Below are 18,470 nucleotides of genomic sequence, written 5' to 3'. Positions count from 1 at the left end.
TCTCCCTTTTCAGATCCGTGTTAAACTCCACGTGCGTATGATACTACCTTTCTTCGTCTTGAAAACAGCACTGGCCTTTGTGTCCCCTATCCTGTTTGCTTATATTACTTTCTATATTAATTGCAGAAGTATATGGGAAAGTTGGACTTTCAAATGCCATCTGCTGAATGCAGTAGAAGTAAATATTAAGAAAGAGTAACATTATCTGATATTTGTGCCATTTACAGATGAATCTTGAAAAGGAGTCCCTGTGACAAGTCCTCTTAAAAAACTGGTAACCTAAGATATTTAATTGCATTCAGTGTTGGGAAAAGTAGGGCTTTGGATACAATACTACATTACTTCTGATAGTTTGTGCCTTATAGTTTGTATAACTAGGGTTTGTGCAATGCTGCATGTTTTTTTCAATTATTACATTTGATAATATGCATTTCCATGCTTTCAAGGATTGTTAAGATGCTTTTTGGTTAGTTCCTACTTGCTGCCTGTTACATATCTAGTGATATTATGGTGGTGTTTGAAGATGCTACAGTCTGTAAAGCATGCTTTGGGAATGATGTGGGATTTTCTCCACCATACTCCCATTATGTTTTCTGTGTGTAGTTGTAAGGAAACATAAGTAGGTGAACACTATAGGATAAACATCAATTTTAAGATAATTTTTGCCGCCTTTGCCTACCTGACATGAAGCCTACTCTTTTTGGATTTAGCCTATTTGTTTCCTTGTACTACAGAAGTTAATGCGAAGGTGGGAACTGACAAGGAGAGAGGTCACCATGTAGGCAACTTTGAAAGTGTTTTGTGAACTCATTGGCATCCTAGCTGTGACAAAATTTACAGGCATTAACTTTAACCAGTTAGTGAGATGAGAAACTTTCCAGGTTACTGCAGAGTCTCTCAAGTGCCCTGTCCTCGTGAGTGCAAGTTCCTGTACACTCAGTTTGCAGGCTGCCACCAGGCAGTAGCTTAGTGAGCTGAAATCCTGCCTCCAGAACACAAATTGTATTAATCAGGATTGTGGCAGTGTGTGCCCTACCCTGTGCCTCACTTTTAGCATGCCAGCACCAACATGCACCTGAGCTGCTAATTTATTTATTTATTTATTTATTTATTTATTGTCTTTTGTTTACTGGGAAAGTCCAACTGGGTGCAAGTCCCATTTTCAGTGGAGGCCCAGGGAGAAAAGTGCCACATAAAATATATATTTACAAAAAAAAAACATTGTAAGCAGTACTTTGCATGTAGTATTGAGACAAATCGTAAAGACATTTATATACTTTAGAAATCATTTTATTTTACATAAGTCAAAGACTTTAGCATGTAATAGCTGGAGGTACAAGAGCACTGATAATGCATATAGGTTGAGTATATATATATATATATATATATATATATAGAGAGAGAGAGAGAGTGATATTAATAAATTAGTAGCCACTAGAGCAGGAACAGAAACTAGAGCAGAAAGGGTATAGTAGAAATAATAAAGAAAAACGTAAGTAGGAAAAAATTTGGATAGTAGAGAAGTTGAGATAACAGTAGATAGGGAAGATGATGAGGTGGGTAGGAATGGGAGTATTAGGAGGAGAGGATTAAGGATGTAGATCAGTTGGAGGAGAAGTAGTGGGGATAAAAGTGAGAGACAGGGATAAAAAAGGTGAAAGAATCAGAGAGATTGACAATTGAAGAGATATAGAAAGAAAGGTGGGTTTAGTCAAGATGGGAGCATGAGCATAGCCATTAAGAAGTTAGGTGTTGTTTCAGGTTGTGTTTGAAATGTGTGATAATGTTGTCTTGTTTTAGGGTGGGTGGGGTGGAGTTCCAGTGCTTAGCAACATGGGCTGGATATTAGTAAAGTGGAAATTCCAAGGAGGGAAGTAAGGTTTGAGGATGTGTTGTAGTGATATGCAGGTGTAGGTTTGTGTATTATTTTGTGGGCACTAAGCAGTTAGGAGTAGGTAAGGTAATTAGGTGGTTTGAGCCAGTGTAGGTGCTCCAGTGGTAGGCAGTGATGTGAATGGTTTGGTATATTGGATGCAAACTTAACTGTTTTATTGTAGCAAACCACTAGTTTATTTTTTTAAGGGGGAATGAATGTTAGTCAGAATGGGGGCTGCATAGAGAAGTGAAGGGAGAAGATAAGATGTTGCTAAAGAATTCCTGGAGTAGTCAGTGAGAAAGGGTTTGTTTCTGTAGAGAAAGGACATCTTTTGGTGAGTTTCTTTGATGACTTGAGTGATGCATTGATCATATTTTAAATCATCATCTGTTAAGACACCAAGAAGCTTTGTGTTGAAATCTGTTTAAATTGAAGTATTATTTGCCGATGTGTTGAAGGCTTGTTTCTGTGCTGATAGAGATTTGGGTGAAAACAGAATTGATTTGTTTTTTAGCATTTAACAGTAATTGGTAGTCATCTAGTTAGGCCTCAGCTGAGGAAAAGGAGTCCTATGTCATATTGTGGAGTAGCAGTAGACCTGGTGCAGAGCATAAGAGCATGCCATCATCTGCATATTGTACAATGGAGGCTTTTTCGGTAGCTTTGTGAAGGATATTAGTGAATACGTTGAGTAGTAAAGGATATAGAATAGAATAGATTCCTGAGGTACGCCAACAGAAACACAGAAAGGGGACAGATCTCTGTTCCATTTTACAGCCTGCAGTCTGTTTGTGAGATAGCTGTGGAACTAGCTAAAGGATGAATGAGAGACACCTAGAGAGAATACTTAATTAATTTATTTATTTATTTATTTATTTATTTATTTATTTAACATTTGTTGACCGGGAAAGTCCGACTAGGTTCCACAGATCTTGTTTTCAGTGGAGGCCCGGGGAGAAATGCTCCAGAAGCATGCCTTTAGAATGTGGGAGGAAACCAGAGTGCCAGGAGGAAACCCACGCGAACGCAGGGAGAACATGCAAACTCCACACAGAAGGCACCCCAGCCAGGAATCGAACCAGAGAACCTCTTGCTGTGAGGCAACAGCATTAACCGCCGCACCACTGCGCCGCCCATCATGAAGCAGGCATTGGTGTGAAACTGTGTCACATGCTTTTGACATGTGTAAGAAGAGGGAGGATACTAGGATGCCAGAGTTTCTATCGGAGTTTATGATTTTGGTAAAACTGAGCAGAGCAGTAGTGGTGCTGCGGTGAGGTCAGAAACCATGTTGAGTGTTGGGAAAGAACATTGTTATTGTGAAGATGGGAAAGGAGTTGGGAATAAATACATTTTTCTAATTTCTTGGAGAGTGGAGGGAGAATGGCTATAGGTCAGTAACTGGAGAGGTTGGTGGATGTTCCCCCTTTATGTAGAGGAATGATGTGGAATTTATTCCAGATGGTGGGATGTAGCTTTCTGTAATTGATTGATTTAGGAGTATAGTTACTGGGAATGGTATAGCATTTACAGTGATTCTAAGATATTCAGGTGGCAGGTTGTCAGCAACTGATGTGGAATTTGTTTAGTTTTACGAGGCATTTTTTAATAAGGGGTAGATACTGATTGGATGGAGAAAGGATTTTGGTGGTAATTAGTACTGTTTGGGATAGAGAGGATGGTAGTTGGTTTGTTATGTAGGGAGAAGACACAGAATATCAAATGTGCATTGAATTGGGTAGCTATAGGGTCTGAGTTGTTGGTGGTAGCTGGTGAAGGAGTTATAGTTTGGACTGGGTTTAATAATCTTTTGATTGTGTTCCAGGAACGATTAGGGTTCTCTTGGAGCTTGGAAGAGTATTTGGTTTTGTCTGATATGATTTTTTTGTTTAGAAAGGTTCCTAGGCTGTCTAAAGTATTGCCATTTTCAGGTGTTTTGTCAGTAGACCATGCATTCCAAGCTTTATCTCTGTTTAGCATGAGTTGCCTGGTTTCTCTCGTGAGCCATGAGGGTGGGGCAGGATTTGATTCATTTTGATCTGATGGGAACTAGTTAATTTAGTATGTTAAGAAATGTGTTATTAAAGTGAATTATGTTGTCATCTAGGTAGGCATTTTAGAGTTCCTAGTTGCATTTGTTAAGGTAGCTAAAGGAGAAGAGTGTAGGCATACTATTATAGATTATGTGTTTATTTGAATGATTAGATTGTCTCGCAGCAAAAGTCAATAAATGGTCATTGATGGTGTCTTGTAGGCAGCCAGCAGTGTTAATTGTGTTAGGGGTGGTGGTGAGGATCCAGTCTATTGTAAACTCCCTATTACTGCATTTGTCTTTTCAAGTAGCAGTAGTGATAATTTGGGTAAAATCAAAGAGATTGATAGAGATTGTGGGAGAGTCGGAGTTGGTAAGTAGGTAGTCTATATTAACGTCACCTATGGTGATTGTTTCCTTGTTGATATTTTGATATATAATACAGGATTTCTTCTAGTAATGGGATGTTTTTTCCATGAGGGATATATATGGCAGTGATGCATATACTCTTGTGTTTGTTGATTTGCAGGACAGAGCTAATTATTTCAACACTGGGAAAGTTGGGGTGGGTGGGGTGATTTCAAAGTGATTTTTGTATATCATAGCCACACCACTAGCTTTCCTATGCTGTCATTTCTAATGATGATGTAGCCTGGGGAGAGAATTTCCTGGTCTTTAGTATCAGGTTTAGCCAGGTTTCTGGGTATATTTGAACGCAGGTTGCCTGGGCCGTATCCAGGGCTTTATGTCTAACCCCACCCCCACCCCTAAACCCCGCTGCTGCAGCTGAAGTTGCTAGCTGTAACGCTCTCTTTGTACAGACCCATCTTATCTGACTGTAGACTCATTCAGTTGACTAGGGAGGTTTCACTGTTTTCTTGTTTGAGAGTAGTAGCTGAACTGACCAACACCTCAGTGCTTACTTATGCTGATTTCTTCTCTATCAAATAGTTGATGTCAGTTAGCCAGAATTTGGATTTGTGACATGTCATCTTCTTACCAAGCCAATGACTTAACATTCAAACCATGTTTCCCGAATCCACGACAGAAGAGAAATATGTCTGGTAGAGACTGTAGGCCTTCCTTTTCTAACATTTTCCCTAGGGGAAATAAGAGTGGATACAGTGTTCTTGTCTTCTGTTCCCTCCAAAGTTTCAGAGAAAGAGCAACTGGTTAAAAATAGAGGCTTTTTATTCTCTTCCCAGGGAGGAGTAGTTAGCTGATCTTTCAATCATTCCCCCACTCCTGTACTCACCCCTCCCATTGCAGATATAGATCACTAGTAGAAGTGCAGCTAACTGGCCATTCAGGTGTTCCTGTCCATCCTTATTCCTATCCACATGAACAGGAGAGTGCCTGTATGAATATTCAATACTTCCTTCCCTGTAATGGAGAAGGAGTAGTCTTGTTGGGCATTTATGCTTTTTATTTCCCCTTGATCACTGTTCTTTGTAAGTTGGTGTATACTCCCATCCTAGGTGTTTTAGAGTGCTCTGTGTTTGCTTCCTCATTACAGTACATTCTTTTATGCTGATTTTATCCATTTAGAGAGACACACAGACATTCTTTGATTGCCATCTTAGCATTATTACTGGATGAATTAATGAGAAGCTGAACCAGACCTGTGAAACCAGCTTTGTGAAAACTCACTCACAGCCACTGTAAACTGTTGTAATTTTTTTGGTGACCTACTTTCTGCTGCCTTATGCCTAGTTCACTGTTCTGTAATACCATTGGTGTTCTACCTTTTGCTCTGAAATCAGGATAGATGTGTACTTTGCTCATAGTGTCAAGGAAAGAAACCAAAGATGTTATGTTGCCCTATCTCGCCTTCATTCTTGCTGGTTGGGTTGGAACCGAGAATCGGTTACGACTCAGCCTGTACTAAAGTTCAAGAGCTTCCACTGGCTTGAGGCAATACCCTATCCCATCATACCCAGGGAGAATATCCAGATCTCGTCTGCCACTAAACTAGATCGGGTGCTTCCTATTAGACTCCAGGCTAAGTGGAATCTTTTTTTCTCTTTTGTGCTATTTTTTGGTCTAAATTCTTAGTGTGTTGGTTGTTTTGTATAACTATTAGTTTGTTAGTCCGATATTTGTGACTTTCTATAGCATAAAGAGTTTGTTTGTTAGAGGACTCCATTTACGCCCATTTAAATTAGAGGGCTTTCTTCCTTCCCTGTCGCCTTTCTTAGAGGAGTTGCCGTTTAAGTTAGAGACTTCTCTGGCTAGAGGAGACTGTCGTTTGAGTTAGAGACTTCTCCTCTGGTCTCTCTGTTGTTAGTTGTGTTCTGTTAAAACAAAACAAAAAAAAATAGGTTGCTGTGTTTTGATTGTTGGTATTAGTACTAATAAAAGTTATGTCAAAATATTCTAAAGAAGCAAAGCCTTGAGGCTTCAAGAAGTGTGACCATTGCACCGTCACCCTCTGAGAATGTCTCCTTTGTGGACATCCTTGAGATCCTTAAGCAGAGAGGTGGCTGGATGTCCATTAACCCTTCTGAGGATGAGTCCATGTACCTGGAGGCTTTTTGTGTCTTGCCCTTCTACCCTCTTGGGTGGCTCCGCCTTTCGACCAGCTCATGAATGTAGTCAGTCGGAAGGTGTGGGGCTCTCCAGAGTCTGTGGAACCTGTTCCGAGGAGGCCAAATAAGTTTATAACAGTGCCCTCTGACAAGGAATTCCTCACAAAAGGTGTCCCGGTAGATGCTATGTTGGTGGCGGCGGCTGCGGCCACCAAAAAGGAATTGTCTGAGACTTCCTCATCTGTCCATCCGCCGAATAAGGAATCTCATATGATGGACAGATACGGAAAGTGTATGTTCTTATCAACGGCCTTTACCCTCAGATCGCTGAACTATTTGACCCATTTTACCAGACTTCAGAGGGATCTCCTGAAGGAGTTGGGAGATGCCCTCGAAGGTTCTGCAGCTGCAGAGGTTTTAGACAAGGTGAACTCTCAGCTTACTACCTTAACTTTGGTGGTAAACTCCTCCATGTGGCTTATCTCTTATGCGGCTGATAGAGTGAGTAGGGCAGCGGGTTCAGGAATCTCCCTAAGGAGACATTCCTGGATGCGCTTATGCGGGTTTGCAGAGCCATTCAAGTCTTCCTTTATCAATGCCTCGTTTGATGGCTTGTCCTTGTTCAGGCCTAAAGTGAAAGAGACTTTGACCAGGTGCTAGCAAGAAGGAAAGACTCTTTCTGCTGTGGGAGTCTGTTTCTCCCTCCCTAGCAGGCCTTACCCCAAAGGTCAGAAGGGGGGAAATGTGGTTCCATAAGTCCCAAAGAGCCTTTCTAGATGCATGTGGTGATTCTTCCCCTAGGGGCAGAGGGGGAAACAGCAATGGAAGGCACCGACCTCACAGCAGAGGGGGTCTGCAAAATCAGGGCGACGGGGATACATTTATTGGTAGGCCCTTCCAGCACTCCTAAAAGGTGGTCCACCTGTCCACCTCTGGAGGCAGTCTGGGGTTGCTTGTCTCTGTACCCAAATGCCTGGTTAAACATAAATGACAAATGGGTACAAACAATCATATCCAGAGGCTACTGTATACCCTTTTCCTCTTTGCCTTCAAAAAAAAGTTCAGTCCCGGATGTTCCACCCAATCAGAGGGACCAGGCCACCCTAGAAGTTCAAAGGTTGCTAGAAAAAAGAGTCATCCAAGATGTCCCCGCAGACCAAATTGGATCTGGAATTTACTCAAGGTTCTTTTTAGTTCAGAAAAAGACAGGGGACTGGAGGCCCATTTTGGATCTCAGCAGACATAACAAGTGTGTGAAAAAAAATCAAAGTTCCAGATCGTTACACTGCAATCTATGCTCCCCTTTCTGGGGGAAAGACAATTGGATGTGCTCGATAGATCTCCAGGATGCGTACTACCATATAAAGATGGACAGGTGATCCTGGAGTCACGCTTTCAGCTGGGAGCCAGTCATTTCCATTTCCAGGCTCTGTCCTTTGGTCTCACTACAGCCCCTAGAGTGTTCACCAAATGCATGACAGTAATCACAGCTCACTTGAGGCATCTAGGATTCCAGGTGTTTCCGTACTTGGATGACTGGCTTCTAACCGCCACCACTGAGCATCTCCTCAGCAGAGTGAGAGACACCACCAGGCACCTTTCCTGTCAACTAGGCATTACAATAAATTTCAAAAAGCCTTCCTTGTTGCCATCACAACATATTGTATTTATAGGAGCAGACTTAAACACAAGAGAAATGGTAGCCAAACTTCCTCCAGACAGGATACAAGCCCTACGCCAACAGATACAGAACGTTCTGACAATGAAGAAAGTACAGGCAAGGGTTGTTCTAAAGATCTTCAGTTTAATGGCGGCAGCGATAATCTTGGTACTGCTCGCACCCTTACACAGTTCTCCTGTGGTTACTTTTCACCAACAAGATTATCATAATGGAGTCCTGCAAGAGAGTCCTCCACTGGTGACTTCATTCTTCTCAGGTGGTTCTGGGCAGACAGTTCATTCCCCCCTCAACCAATAGCTACAGTGACCACGGACCCTTCCCAGATAGGGTGGGGGGGCATTATCTGGGGAAGGTGGTCCAAGACGTTTGGCAGTAATACGAGAACCACTTGCATATCAATGTCCTAGAGATGAGAGTAGTGCTGTTGGCGTTGCAGGCATTTCACAACTCCCCTCCACTAAGAATGATTGCAATCCAGACAGACAATATGTCAGTCGTGTGGTATATAAACAAGCAAGGTGGAACCAGATCTTACCCTCTGTGTTGAGAGGCTCAAACAGTATGGCAGTGGGCAGTCTCTTCCCAACACTTTCTAGTAGCAATGCATATCCTGGGGTGATCCAACGTGATTGCAGACAAACTCAGCAAAGCTATTCTAATGCCTCACAAGTGGTCCCTGAAACAGGAAATGGTGGAACAGATTTTTTGCCAGTGGGACCAGCCTTGCTGTGACCTTTTTGCCACATTCATGAATGCCAAATGCAGCAGCTGCTTTACCCTGATACCCCCTCTAGGGGAGTCACCAAGGGATGTACTTGTACACAATTGCCCCCCTGGGTCTCCTTTATGCACTCCCTCCTTTTCTCTTGATCCCCAAAGTCCTTCAGAAAGCCAACACATTGAGAAGCAGGTTAATACTCACTGCACCATACTGGCCTCAACATATTTGGTTCCCCTTCCTATGGCCCCATCTACAAGAGGATCCATAGATTCTGGACCCAGTACCAGACCTCCTAACTCATCCATCAGGGACTATGCATCCCTCGCTCAAAACCCTGAAACTGACCACTTGGCTGCTCTACTTCCACACCTAGCCAGGCTTCCTGGCATATCCTCCACTGTGAGCCATATTCTGAACTCGTCCCATAAGACAGCAACTAGAAAGCTTTACGCTAGCAAATGGAAAAGTGTTTCCTGTTGGGCTCTAAACAATCACATTGATCCTTTCACGGCCCCCGTAACCTCTGTTTTAGACTTTTTGGCTAAAGTCTTCAATGAAGGTGCAGCAGCGGCTACCATACAAGTTCAATTGGCTGGTATATCAGACTAACACATTGAAGAAATGGGATTCACAATTATGTCTCATAGACTGTGCAAAGCCTTTTTGAGAGGTACCCTTTTGCTTAGGCCACCAGTAAAAGAACCACCAGCCCCTTGGGACCTTAATTTGGTATTGTCTACTCTAATCATGCTACCATATGAACTGGCTTTATCTTGTCATCTGAAGTTTCTGACATAGAAAGCAGTCTTTTTGTTGGCCGTCACATCTGCTAGGCAGATGTCAGAACTCCAAGCATTGTCTATAGGCCCCCCCCATACTTGGTTTTCCATGGAGACAGAGTTTCCCTGAGAACTAATCCATCATTCTTACCCAAAGTTTGCTCCAAAACAAACTTGAATCAATCTATTGATCTACCTGTTTTCTTCCCAAACTATGGCAACAAGGCAAGTATAAATTACACCAATTAAATCTACACAGACAATTACATTTCTGCCTGGACAGGACCAAAGAATTCAGGAAATCTGATCAACTGTTCGTCTCCTTTTTAGATAAAAAGAAGGGTGCCCCAATATCAAAAGTCACTGTCTCAAAGTGGCTTATTGATGCCATTACCTATTCATATACTTTCCCAAAAGAGACAACTGCCTGGAAAAATAAAAGGTCATTCAACAAGAGCCATGGTGACCTCATTTGCTTTTCAGACTAGACTACCTATGGATGCAATTTGTGCTGCAGCGACGTGAGTAAAACCTCATACCTTTATCACTCATTACAAAGTGGATTTAGCCTCCTGGAACACGGCTTCATTTGGATTCACAGTTCTGAAGAGCTTGCTGCCTTGAGTCACCCAAGAAAGAAGTGCTTGTGATGCTGTCCCAACCAGCAAGAATGAAGTCAAGATATGACAACATAACATAAAGAAGTTATGTACTCACCATAACATTCCATGTTTGTTATCCATCTCACCTTCATTCTTGCATCCCACCCTCCTTCCCCCAACCTTCGTTCCTGGAGGATCGAGAGGTCTCTACCGGATTTGGAACTTATGTTCTCTGATTTCCTTCCTAGTCCTAATGGGCACATATTAAGTGTGTATTATGTGTATATAACTGTTATTCTGTTCAGTATTTGCAAACAAGATCTGGGTATTCTCCCTAGGCATGATGGGGCAGGGTATTGTCTTGAGCTAGTGAAAGCTCTCAAGCTTTAGTATAGGCCGAGTCTGAACCGATTCTGGGTTCCAATCTAACCGGCAAGAAAGAAGGTGAGATGGACAACAAACATGGAACGTTATGGTGAGTATATAACATCTTTTTAACTTCTAAGACATTGATGTATAATCTGTATTTTCCTCTCTGAAGTATGCTTTTCTTCCCCAAGTGCTTTTTACCTCGTGGCACCTGACCATCAAGTCTTCCCTAGCAGAATTCAAGCCCATTCATTCTCATGTAGTGGGTATCCCCAGCACAGAGACAGGAACAATCCAGAGGGGCTGTCATCGAGGCAGCCATAATGATTGCTTGTGCTAAGGTCATTTGAGGGACATCCAGCCTGTTCTGGCTCTACCTCTTTAATGGGCCAGCCAGACTAGAGATTCAGGGAACCTGGAGGGCAGGATCTCATGTTACCAGTGGGGGAGGTAGTACTGCTGCCTGCAGAGATCATTGATGTACCTTAATCCCTGTTGCCTTTACCCCTGTCAACCTGCCTCCAAGCTTCTGCCCCCCCCAAAAGTATTCCCATGCTCAAGCACCCAGTGCATTTCTAAGTGGTCTGTAACCCCACCCTGTAAATAGTAATGGGGGCACCACATCATAGCTGAGTATTCAGTACCATCCAGAACAAACTCAGAAGTAGTTGTTGACCGAGAACACTCTAAAAACTCCTATGGAGCCAAAATACACACCCAACTGTTTAATGAAGTGCTTTTCATCTCACTCAGTGGTGGAACTTCATCAGATAAAATCACAGTACTAAACAATCATCTAAAATACACTACTCTTTGAAACTGTGCACCATTCAAAGCCTTTCTACTCCACCCTTTTTTAAGATGAACTCATTCATGACTGTTAATTCTTTTGTTCAGACCAATGTTACAAACAGATTTCTAACCCAATATATAAAAAAGTTACCAAAATGAAGGTTTAAAAGTAGTGACAAACTGTAATTCATTTTGTTTAATCACCTTAAAAGACTCTTCAGTTTAAGTATATATAAAATTGAGCACATCTCATTAAGGCCTGGAAAATGGCAGGCATTTGTCCAAAGTTGCCATAAGAGTTTGAGACTCTCAAGCATAAGGGAGGTTGGTTCCCCTCTATCACTTTGGACCACTTGGTCTAGTGCTCTAAATTTGAATTTGTGATTATCATATTCCATGGTATGGCTTGCTAAAGTGTTTTCCTGTTTCTTCCTCGAGATACTATAGAGATGCTCGTAGACCCGTTCTCTTAGTCTCCTGTTCATTGTTCCTATGTAGTATATTGGACAGTGTTGGCACTGAGCCATATACACTACCATTCTAGACTGATGGCTATTTTCTGCCTGATCCCGACATGAGCTTGCTCCTACACACGCATGCTTCTGAGAGTCTCAGTGATGTGCTCAGAATCACATAGTAGGCAATTGGAAGTGGAAGGGAAAACTATGTAACTATGGGTAATGTACATTTAGAGTGATATATTCAGTTTAAATGCAGTGAAATAAATTGTAATTATAAAGCATCAGTTATTGTTTTGAATCATTTATATACGTATATCCATTTCAGTCTGGTTTGTACTTAACCTATCATTAAAGGATTCAATATTTAGAGCTTTTATGACTGTTACCGGAATTGTGCTGTAGACGCTGGAAACAAAAGTAGAAAAGGGCTCTTCACCAAAAGTAGCTGTTGCTTGAAAGACAGCCGGGAGTAAAGAGGGTGATTTGGGATTGTCACAAGAATGTAAAGAATGTACTGATCCTGTATACATCATTAATGGTATCTCTATGCCAAGTGGAAGATTGGAATCTGAGGTTGATAATTTTATAAAGTGGTGACTGCTAGATTCTGCTGTATGTTTAGTCCACCAATCCTATTAAGTATGATAATCCATGTTCCTTAGGTGACTGTGGCATAAACTGGGCTATTTCAGTCACATTGTTTATAATCATAATATTGTATTCAATTACAATTGTTGAGTTGTAGTACCTTTATGTCTGCTGTCACAATAGCTTCTGAGAACCATAGGTTTAGTGAGTCCAATAACTTTCCCCTCAGTGGGTATCAGGATTTCAGGTCTGTAGTTCTGTGGATACTGTCTGCCTGTGAAACAAACTAATCATTGTTCAGGCCAATCTTCTTTATGTGCTGTTGGAAGTACTCAGCTTGTGCAGTGGAGATATGTAGTAAGTAGCCAGTACTTTCAACAACATTATCATATGTTACACACACAGTTTGGGGTGACTTTTTAGTGGTAGAAGCTTAAACATAGTAGAAACATTGACATGCAGAAGTGTAATGGAGTGTACTTTGCTAACCACTGATAAAAAAGGTTGGGAGTTTTAGTGGCACCCTTATTGTCCATCTAAGCAAAGTTAGAGTGCAGCTGTTCTGAAATAATTATGTCCTTTTGTCATCCAGCATGCCTGCTGAATAGATGTAATAGTATTGAAAGCATTGTAATTTTGCTTTGCTTTGTTGGCCGGTTAAGGTGACACTTACTGTACCTTTCTTTTTTATGCATTTCATAATATAGTACAGTGTGCCTTATTGTGAAGCAGAACAGTAGTATGAAATATTGGTCTAGGGATAGCCAAGCAGTGTGCAAGATCTGTTAGATATTTTCATTGATGATTTTGTGACATTGGTGCTTCCAGCATATTATGAAGAAAAGTACTCTGAAAAGCATATATTTCATACACTCGTGATAAATCCTTAAAACATTAAAGCAGAGGTCTTTAAGGCTAGATGAAGTATGGAGTATGAATAATGATTATGACAGAAGTCCAGGCCTATTTATTGCCAAGACTGAAAGGCAGGCATATGACACAAAAGTAAACTTGTTAATGAAGTGATGGAGGGAATGCTGAGGCAAAAAAAAAATCATCAGAGTAACATATGAAAACATTTTTCAAGAAGTGAGTGGCAAATGGATGAAGTAGACTCCCTGTAATGATGGGAGCTAGGGTTCAAGTGCCCTTCAGGTGGTCATAGTAGAATTCTGGTAAGAGTGGAAAAAGTGAAGAAAAATAAACTGCCTTCACAGAGTTGATATGTATGCAGACTGAAACATATTTAATCAAAATGTATTTCTGGCTTTGACATATTTTACATTCTCTGTCTCTCAAATGGTGGCATTCACCTCCCCCTAAATACAGCAGAAACACCAAGCTCACTTTACTTTAGAATAATTGGCATTGTCAGATTATACATGTTTATAGAACGTGATGTGACCACTGTGATTAAACACCTGTAGTTTACAGTAAGTAGTGAAGGGATCTGCATGCTGAACCTCTGTGATCTTATTTTGCTGTTGACTGTGCTTTTCTTTGAGAGGGGTTATTCATTTAACTGCTGTACTTTTTCTTTCCACTAGGTTAAGAGTGCCTGGGCTGGTTACTATGATTACAACACATTTGATCAGAATGCTATCATTGGCCCACATCCACTTGTTAACAATATGTACTTTGCTACTGGCTTCAGTGGACATGGACTTCAGCATTCTCCTGCCACTGGAAGGGCAGTGGCTGAACTCATCTTGGACACCTGTTTCAAAACCATTGACCTCAGTGCCTTTTCATTTGGAAGGCTGTGCTATGGGGAGAAAGCCCTTGAGAGGAATATTGTGTGATAAGTACTGAAATATTATGTGGCTGCTGATTCCTTTGAATTGGTGGTTCTTCATTTAGGACTGACAAGCTGACCTGGAAATGGTTAAGTATGGGAATGTCGTATATACTCATATCTAAGTGGTATAGCTGACATTTCATTATTCTATAATACTGCTGTAATTGTCAGTGATGAGAAGTGATACTTGAGACAGTTCTAGTTTATTTCAACTTACAATGATATCCGAGTGATCACATGTAAAGCAGTATATTAATTCAGAGTTGAGGACTGATGAGACGGTAATACTTTGAGACTGAGAATTAAGTATATATATATATATATATATATATATATATATATATATATATATATATATATATATATGTGCAGCTCCAAATAAATATAGGTGCAGATCAATGTAGCCCTACATGATACTTGAAGATATTTGTTAACAAAAAGCTGCTGATCATCTTTAGCTAAAAGCCATTGATAAATTGTTTAACATATACTGAGAAAAATATTTAATTAAAATGATTCTTGGATATTTTAACAGGCAAGAGTGCCAACTACATTTTATAATAACATTCTTATTTATGCATTTAGTCTGGAGCAGTTCTTTCTACCCTTCTGAGTTCTTGAATGACTGATATGGAGAACAACTATCCCCACTATAAACACATTACATTATACAACTGACATTATGAAAAAATATAAATATATAATATGGGTATATATGATATGATCGACTTACCATAAATTTGACTTTAAATTGAGATCAAAATTTTGAGAATGCATAACATTGACAAATGACATTGTTTATGGCTTCATAATATCAAACAAGCATATATAAACATGAAACGCATCACATCCACCTGTATGTCAGGCAGAACACCAAACAATGGCAGACATAAGGATTTCTGTGCCCAGCATCATAGGTGAATGTACAGAACATACCTATCACAAAAGGGAAAAGAAATATTATTCATTGACTGTTAATGTTTTTCATCTGGAGAGAAAAAAATCGAGGAAGTAATGGTCATGCAGGCTTAAGTTAGCTGAGCGATGTGTGGGACATGCTGTCATGAAGACAATGGCTAACTGAGAGAGTTAAAAAAAATTCACTGCCCACCATCATTGCAGTGATCCTAATGATGTACAAAGGTATGTAACAAGTCAAGATTTAAAACGGATGCTGCTTTGCATGGAGGTAAGCCCTGTTTGTTAGCAGTTGATGTGCTAGCAAGTATATCAACAGAAAGTAGCATAGCATTGCCAAGTTGGAAGACTATGTTACAGCAAGTAACCAGAGGATGGAAATCAAAGTTTATCACCAGTGTAGTGCAGGATAAATTTCTGAATGGCACAGATGTAGAGAACATCCCACTGAAGGAAGGATCTTTCCTTTGCAAAGAAGTGTCTGAGGCTACAATTAGTAACCACATTCTAATGCTGTCTACTTTAGAGAATACTAGTTATATGAGTACAGCTACTGTATTGCTTATGGATGGAGCATTTCTTGTGAAAGGACGTATGCCGCCAGCTATATACTGTACATGGATTCTTGCACTATCATGGCACTACTAAAACTATGCCATTAATTTGTTGTTTGATGAGCAAAAAGTCCTTAAAGGCATACAGTTACCTATGACAATGCATGCTCAAGTTGTTAATTAGTGTAAACCTAGCATCTAGGGTATAGTACATGCTTTGCAACTTTGAGACAGCTGCTATGAAGAGCATTAAGTTGAACATTAATGGGGCTGTGCCTAAAGGTTGTCTATTCCATTTCAGGCGACATTTCTGGTGAAAAGTTCAAAATCTCTGACTGGCATTGTGTTACTTTTCAATTGTCAATGAAAAATGTGATTTCATTGGCATTCTTGAATGAACCAGATGTAATGGGTGCTTTTGATACTTTACTTACAAGTTTTCCAAGATATTTTGAGGAATGATATATCCTCAGAAAACAAAGGGGATTTGCAATATGTACTGTAATCAGGTACTCTGTTTTCATCATTATTTTCCATCAACTTTGGAATATTGCCATGCTGAATCAATCTGATGCTGTCCTGTACTCAGAACTCTGTAGAGACGTGGCACAGGAGAATCTTCTGCCTGTTGGGTAGGTGTATCTCAGATCTGACGTCTGTAATGACAGCTCTTGTGAGAGAAGAAAATAGAGTGGGAGAACTGCATCTATGTATGTGTGCCAGGTGTCTCCCTCAAAAAAAGAGAGATTTCCAGGAAAGGACTAACCAATTCATTGCTGATTAGTCCACAGATGACTACTTGAAGGCTATAGCTGTGGTTTTAAAAATGTAGATGTTTGTCTGCCTCTTAATGTACCACATATTACATTTAAATTCCCTTTTGATTTGTTTCAGTGCATGATTTCACTTCTGCAGGTTGTGGTTTACATTGCACACCTTCTATGAGTTGGGATACTGCTGAGTCATTTTTCTCTCTTACTAACATTAAACTGTTTCTTTCGTGTCACAGGATTGGTAATCACTACATAATGCTTATGTTCACAGGGGAGGATTTGTTTAGTTGCATGCTGTATGTGCACTGCTCTCTCACGTTCACATAACTCTTTTTCAGTATTATGCTTCAAGCTGGTCATTTGTTGATGGTATACATTTCTGTATGTTCTGGTCTTGATATAATGAAAGTGGACTTTATGGTAAGTCTGTCATATCATATTATATAGACCCAGATACACATTTATATATATATATATATATATATATATATATATATATATATATATATATTTATAGAGAGAGAGAGATAGTGTATATGAGTATTCATAGTGTGATATGTTGGGGGCCATTAGCTCATCCTCTGCATCAATTTTAACCAAATTCTTCAACCTTTATGTCTTGCTTCAAGCATTGACCAGTCACTTAATTTAAAGCAGATGTTCTTTGTGTTTCACTGTTGCATTCATCACATTTGGGGTTATCTGCTTGCAGTAGCCCTCAGTCGGCCTGATTATCAAAGTCTTGGGTCCTGCATCGGTTGCTATCTCATCTTCCGTGATGTCAGGTAGTCAGGGGTATAATGCATGCACCCGACGCCATTACATCAGTCTTTCTTTCCGTGTGGTGCCTAAAGCAGAAGCAGTTTGCAAGTGCCGGTCAGCCGACTCCTGAAATGTATGATGTCCTTCAAGGATGCATCTGCAGTCCTTACAAATGGGTTGTCCTGTCGTCAGGCAGCCCTTCGGTCGGCCGGATTCCAAAGTCTGGGTCTGGCTTCGGCTGGTGTCGCACTTCACCCGACGTCATTGCGGCAGTTCTTCGGGTATAAAGGCATCAGCCGACATCATTTTCCTCAGTCTTTCTTGCCGCGTGGCGCCCGAAGCAGAAGCTGTTCGCAAGTGCCGGTCGGTCAGATCCAGAGATTACTACTACCGAATATTACTTCGAAGACTTCTAAAAAGCTAAGTACCCCGTTGGGGACTCTTTCTTGCCTCAGCCGATGTCAGAGAAAGTGAATAACTGTTTATCTTGTGGGAAACAAATACCTCATAAAGATTTCCACTCCTACTGCATACATTGTTTAGGCCCAGACCATGACGTAGCAGCTTGTCTAGCCTGTGCTTCTTTTAACCGACGGACGCTTAGACGTCGGTCGGAGTTTGCTGAACAGATTTTCGGCTCCGATTTTGCCTATATTATGCCATCGGATCCTCCGACTACGCAAATTACCAAAAAATGCAAAGAAAAGGACCGACACTCGCGGTCCGTGGTTTCGGCCGAAACCGCGGTTAAGCAAACCACGAGTGTCTCGGTTTCGGCCGAAACCGAGCAAGCGGTTCTTTCTTCAGCCGTAACCATGCCTTCTACCGAGGCCTCTTCTAACCTGGTAGAATCGGCTTCTGAAACCCTTCCTTCTGTTGCGGTTTCACAGGAATTATCAGACACCATTCCCCTGGATATTTCAACCCCTGCACGTGGAGCTGCTAGGCCCCCTGCAGCAATGTCTATTAAGGCCTTTGCCAGGGCTAAAGCAGCCAAAGCATCAAAAACGGTGCCTGCCAAACCCCCCTCTCACAGGCCCAGCACCAGCTCCCACATGCTTTCTTTGGCTGAGGATCTCATCTCTTTAATTCGTGGATCCCAGCCTCATCCAGACAGGGCCTCTCTCCCTCCTCCAGAAAAGAGGCCTAGAGCAGAGCCCCCTGAGCCAGTATCCACAGATGATTCTTCTGATGACGCAGAACATACAGACCCTCCTGAGGCTCCTTATTCTCCTT

The 18,470-nt window shown here is 41.1% G+C and overlaps 1 protein-coding gene across 3 annotated transcripts in view; it reads left to right on the top strand.

Annotated features, from left to right (window-relative positions):
* Positions 1 to 16,879, top strand: part of FOXRED1 (FAD dependent oxidoreductase domain containing 1) — a 422,838-nt gene extending 405,959 nt beyond the window's left edge. For all 3 annotated transcript variants that reach the window (XM_044080822.1, XM_044080820.1, XM_044080821.1), the window contains one exon: positions 13,977 to 16,879. In XM_044080822.1, coding sequence (XP_043936757.1) covers positions 13,977 to 14,231 — 255 coding nt within the window. In that variant the 3' untranslated portion in view covers positions 14,232 to 16,879. The remainder of the gene's footprint in view (positions 1 to 13,976) is intronic.
* Positions 16,880 to 18,470: the final 1,591 nt, after the last annotated feature.

This window comes from Protopterus annectens, chromosome 8.part0 (genome assembly GCF_019279795.1).
Source record: "Protopterus annectens isolate FY-2018-M chromosome 8.part0, PAN1.0, whole genome shotgun sequence".
Classification (NCBI taxonomy): Eukaryota; Metazoa; Chordata; order Ceratodontiformes; family Protopteridae; genus Protopterus; species Protopterus annectens.
Note: the sequence above shows the minus strand (reverse complement) of the source record. Positions and strands in the feature narration are given on the sequence as shown.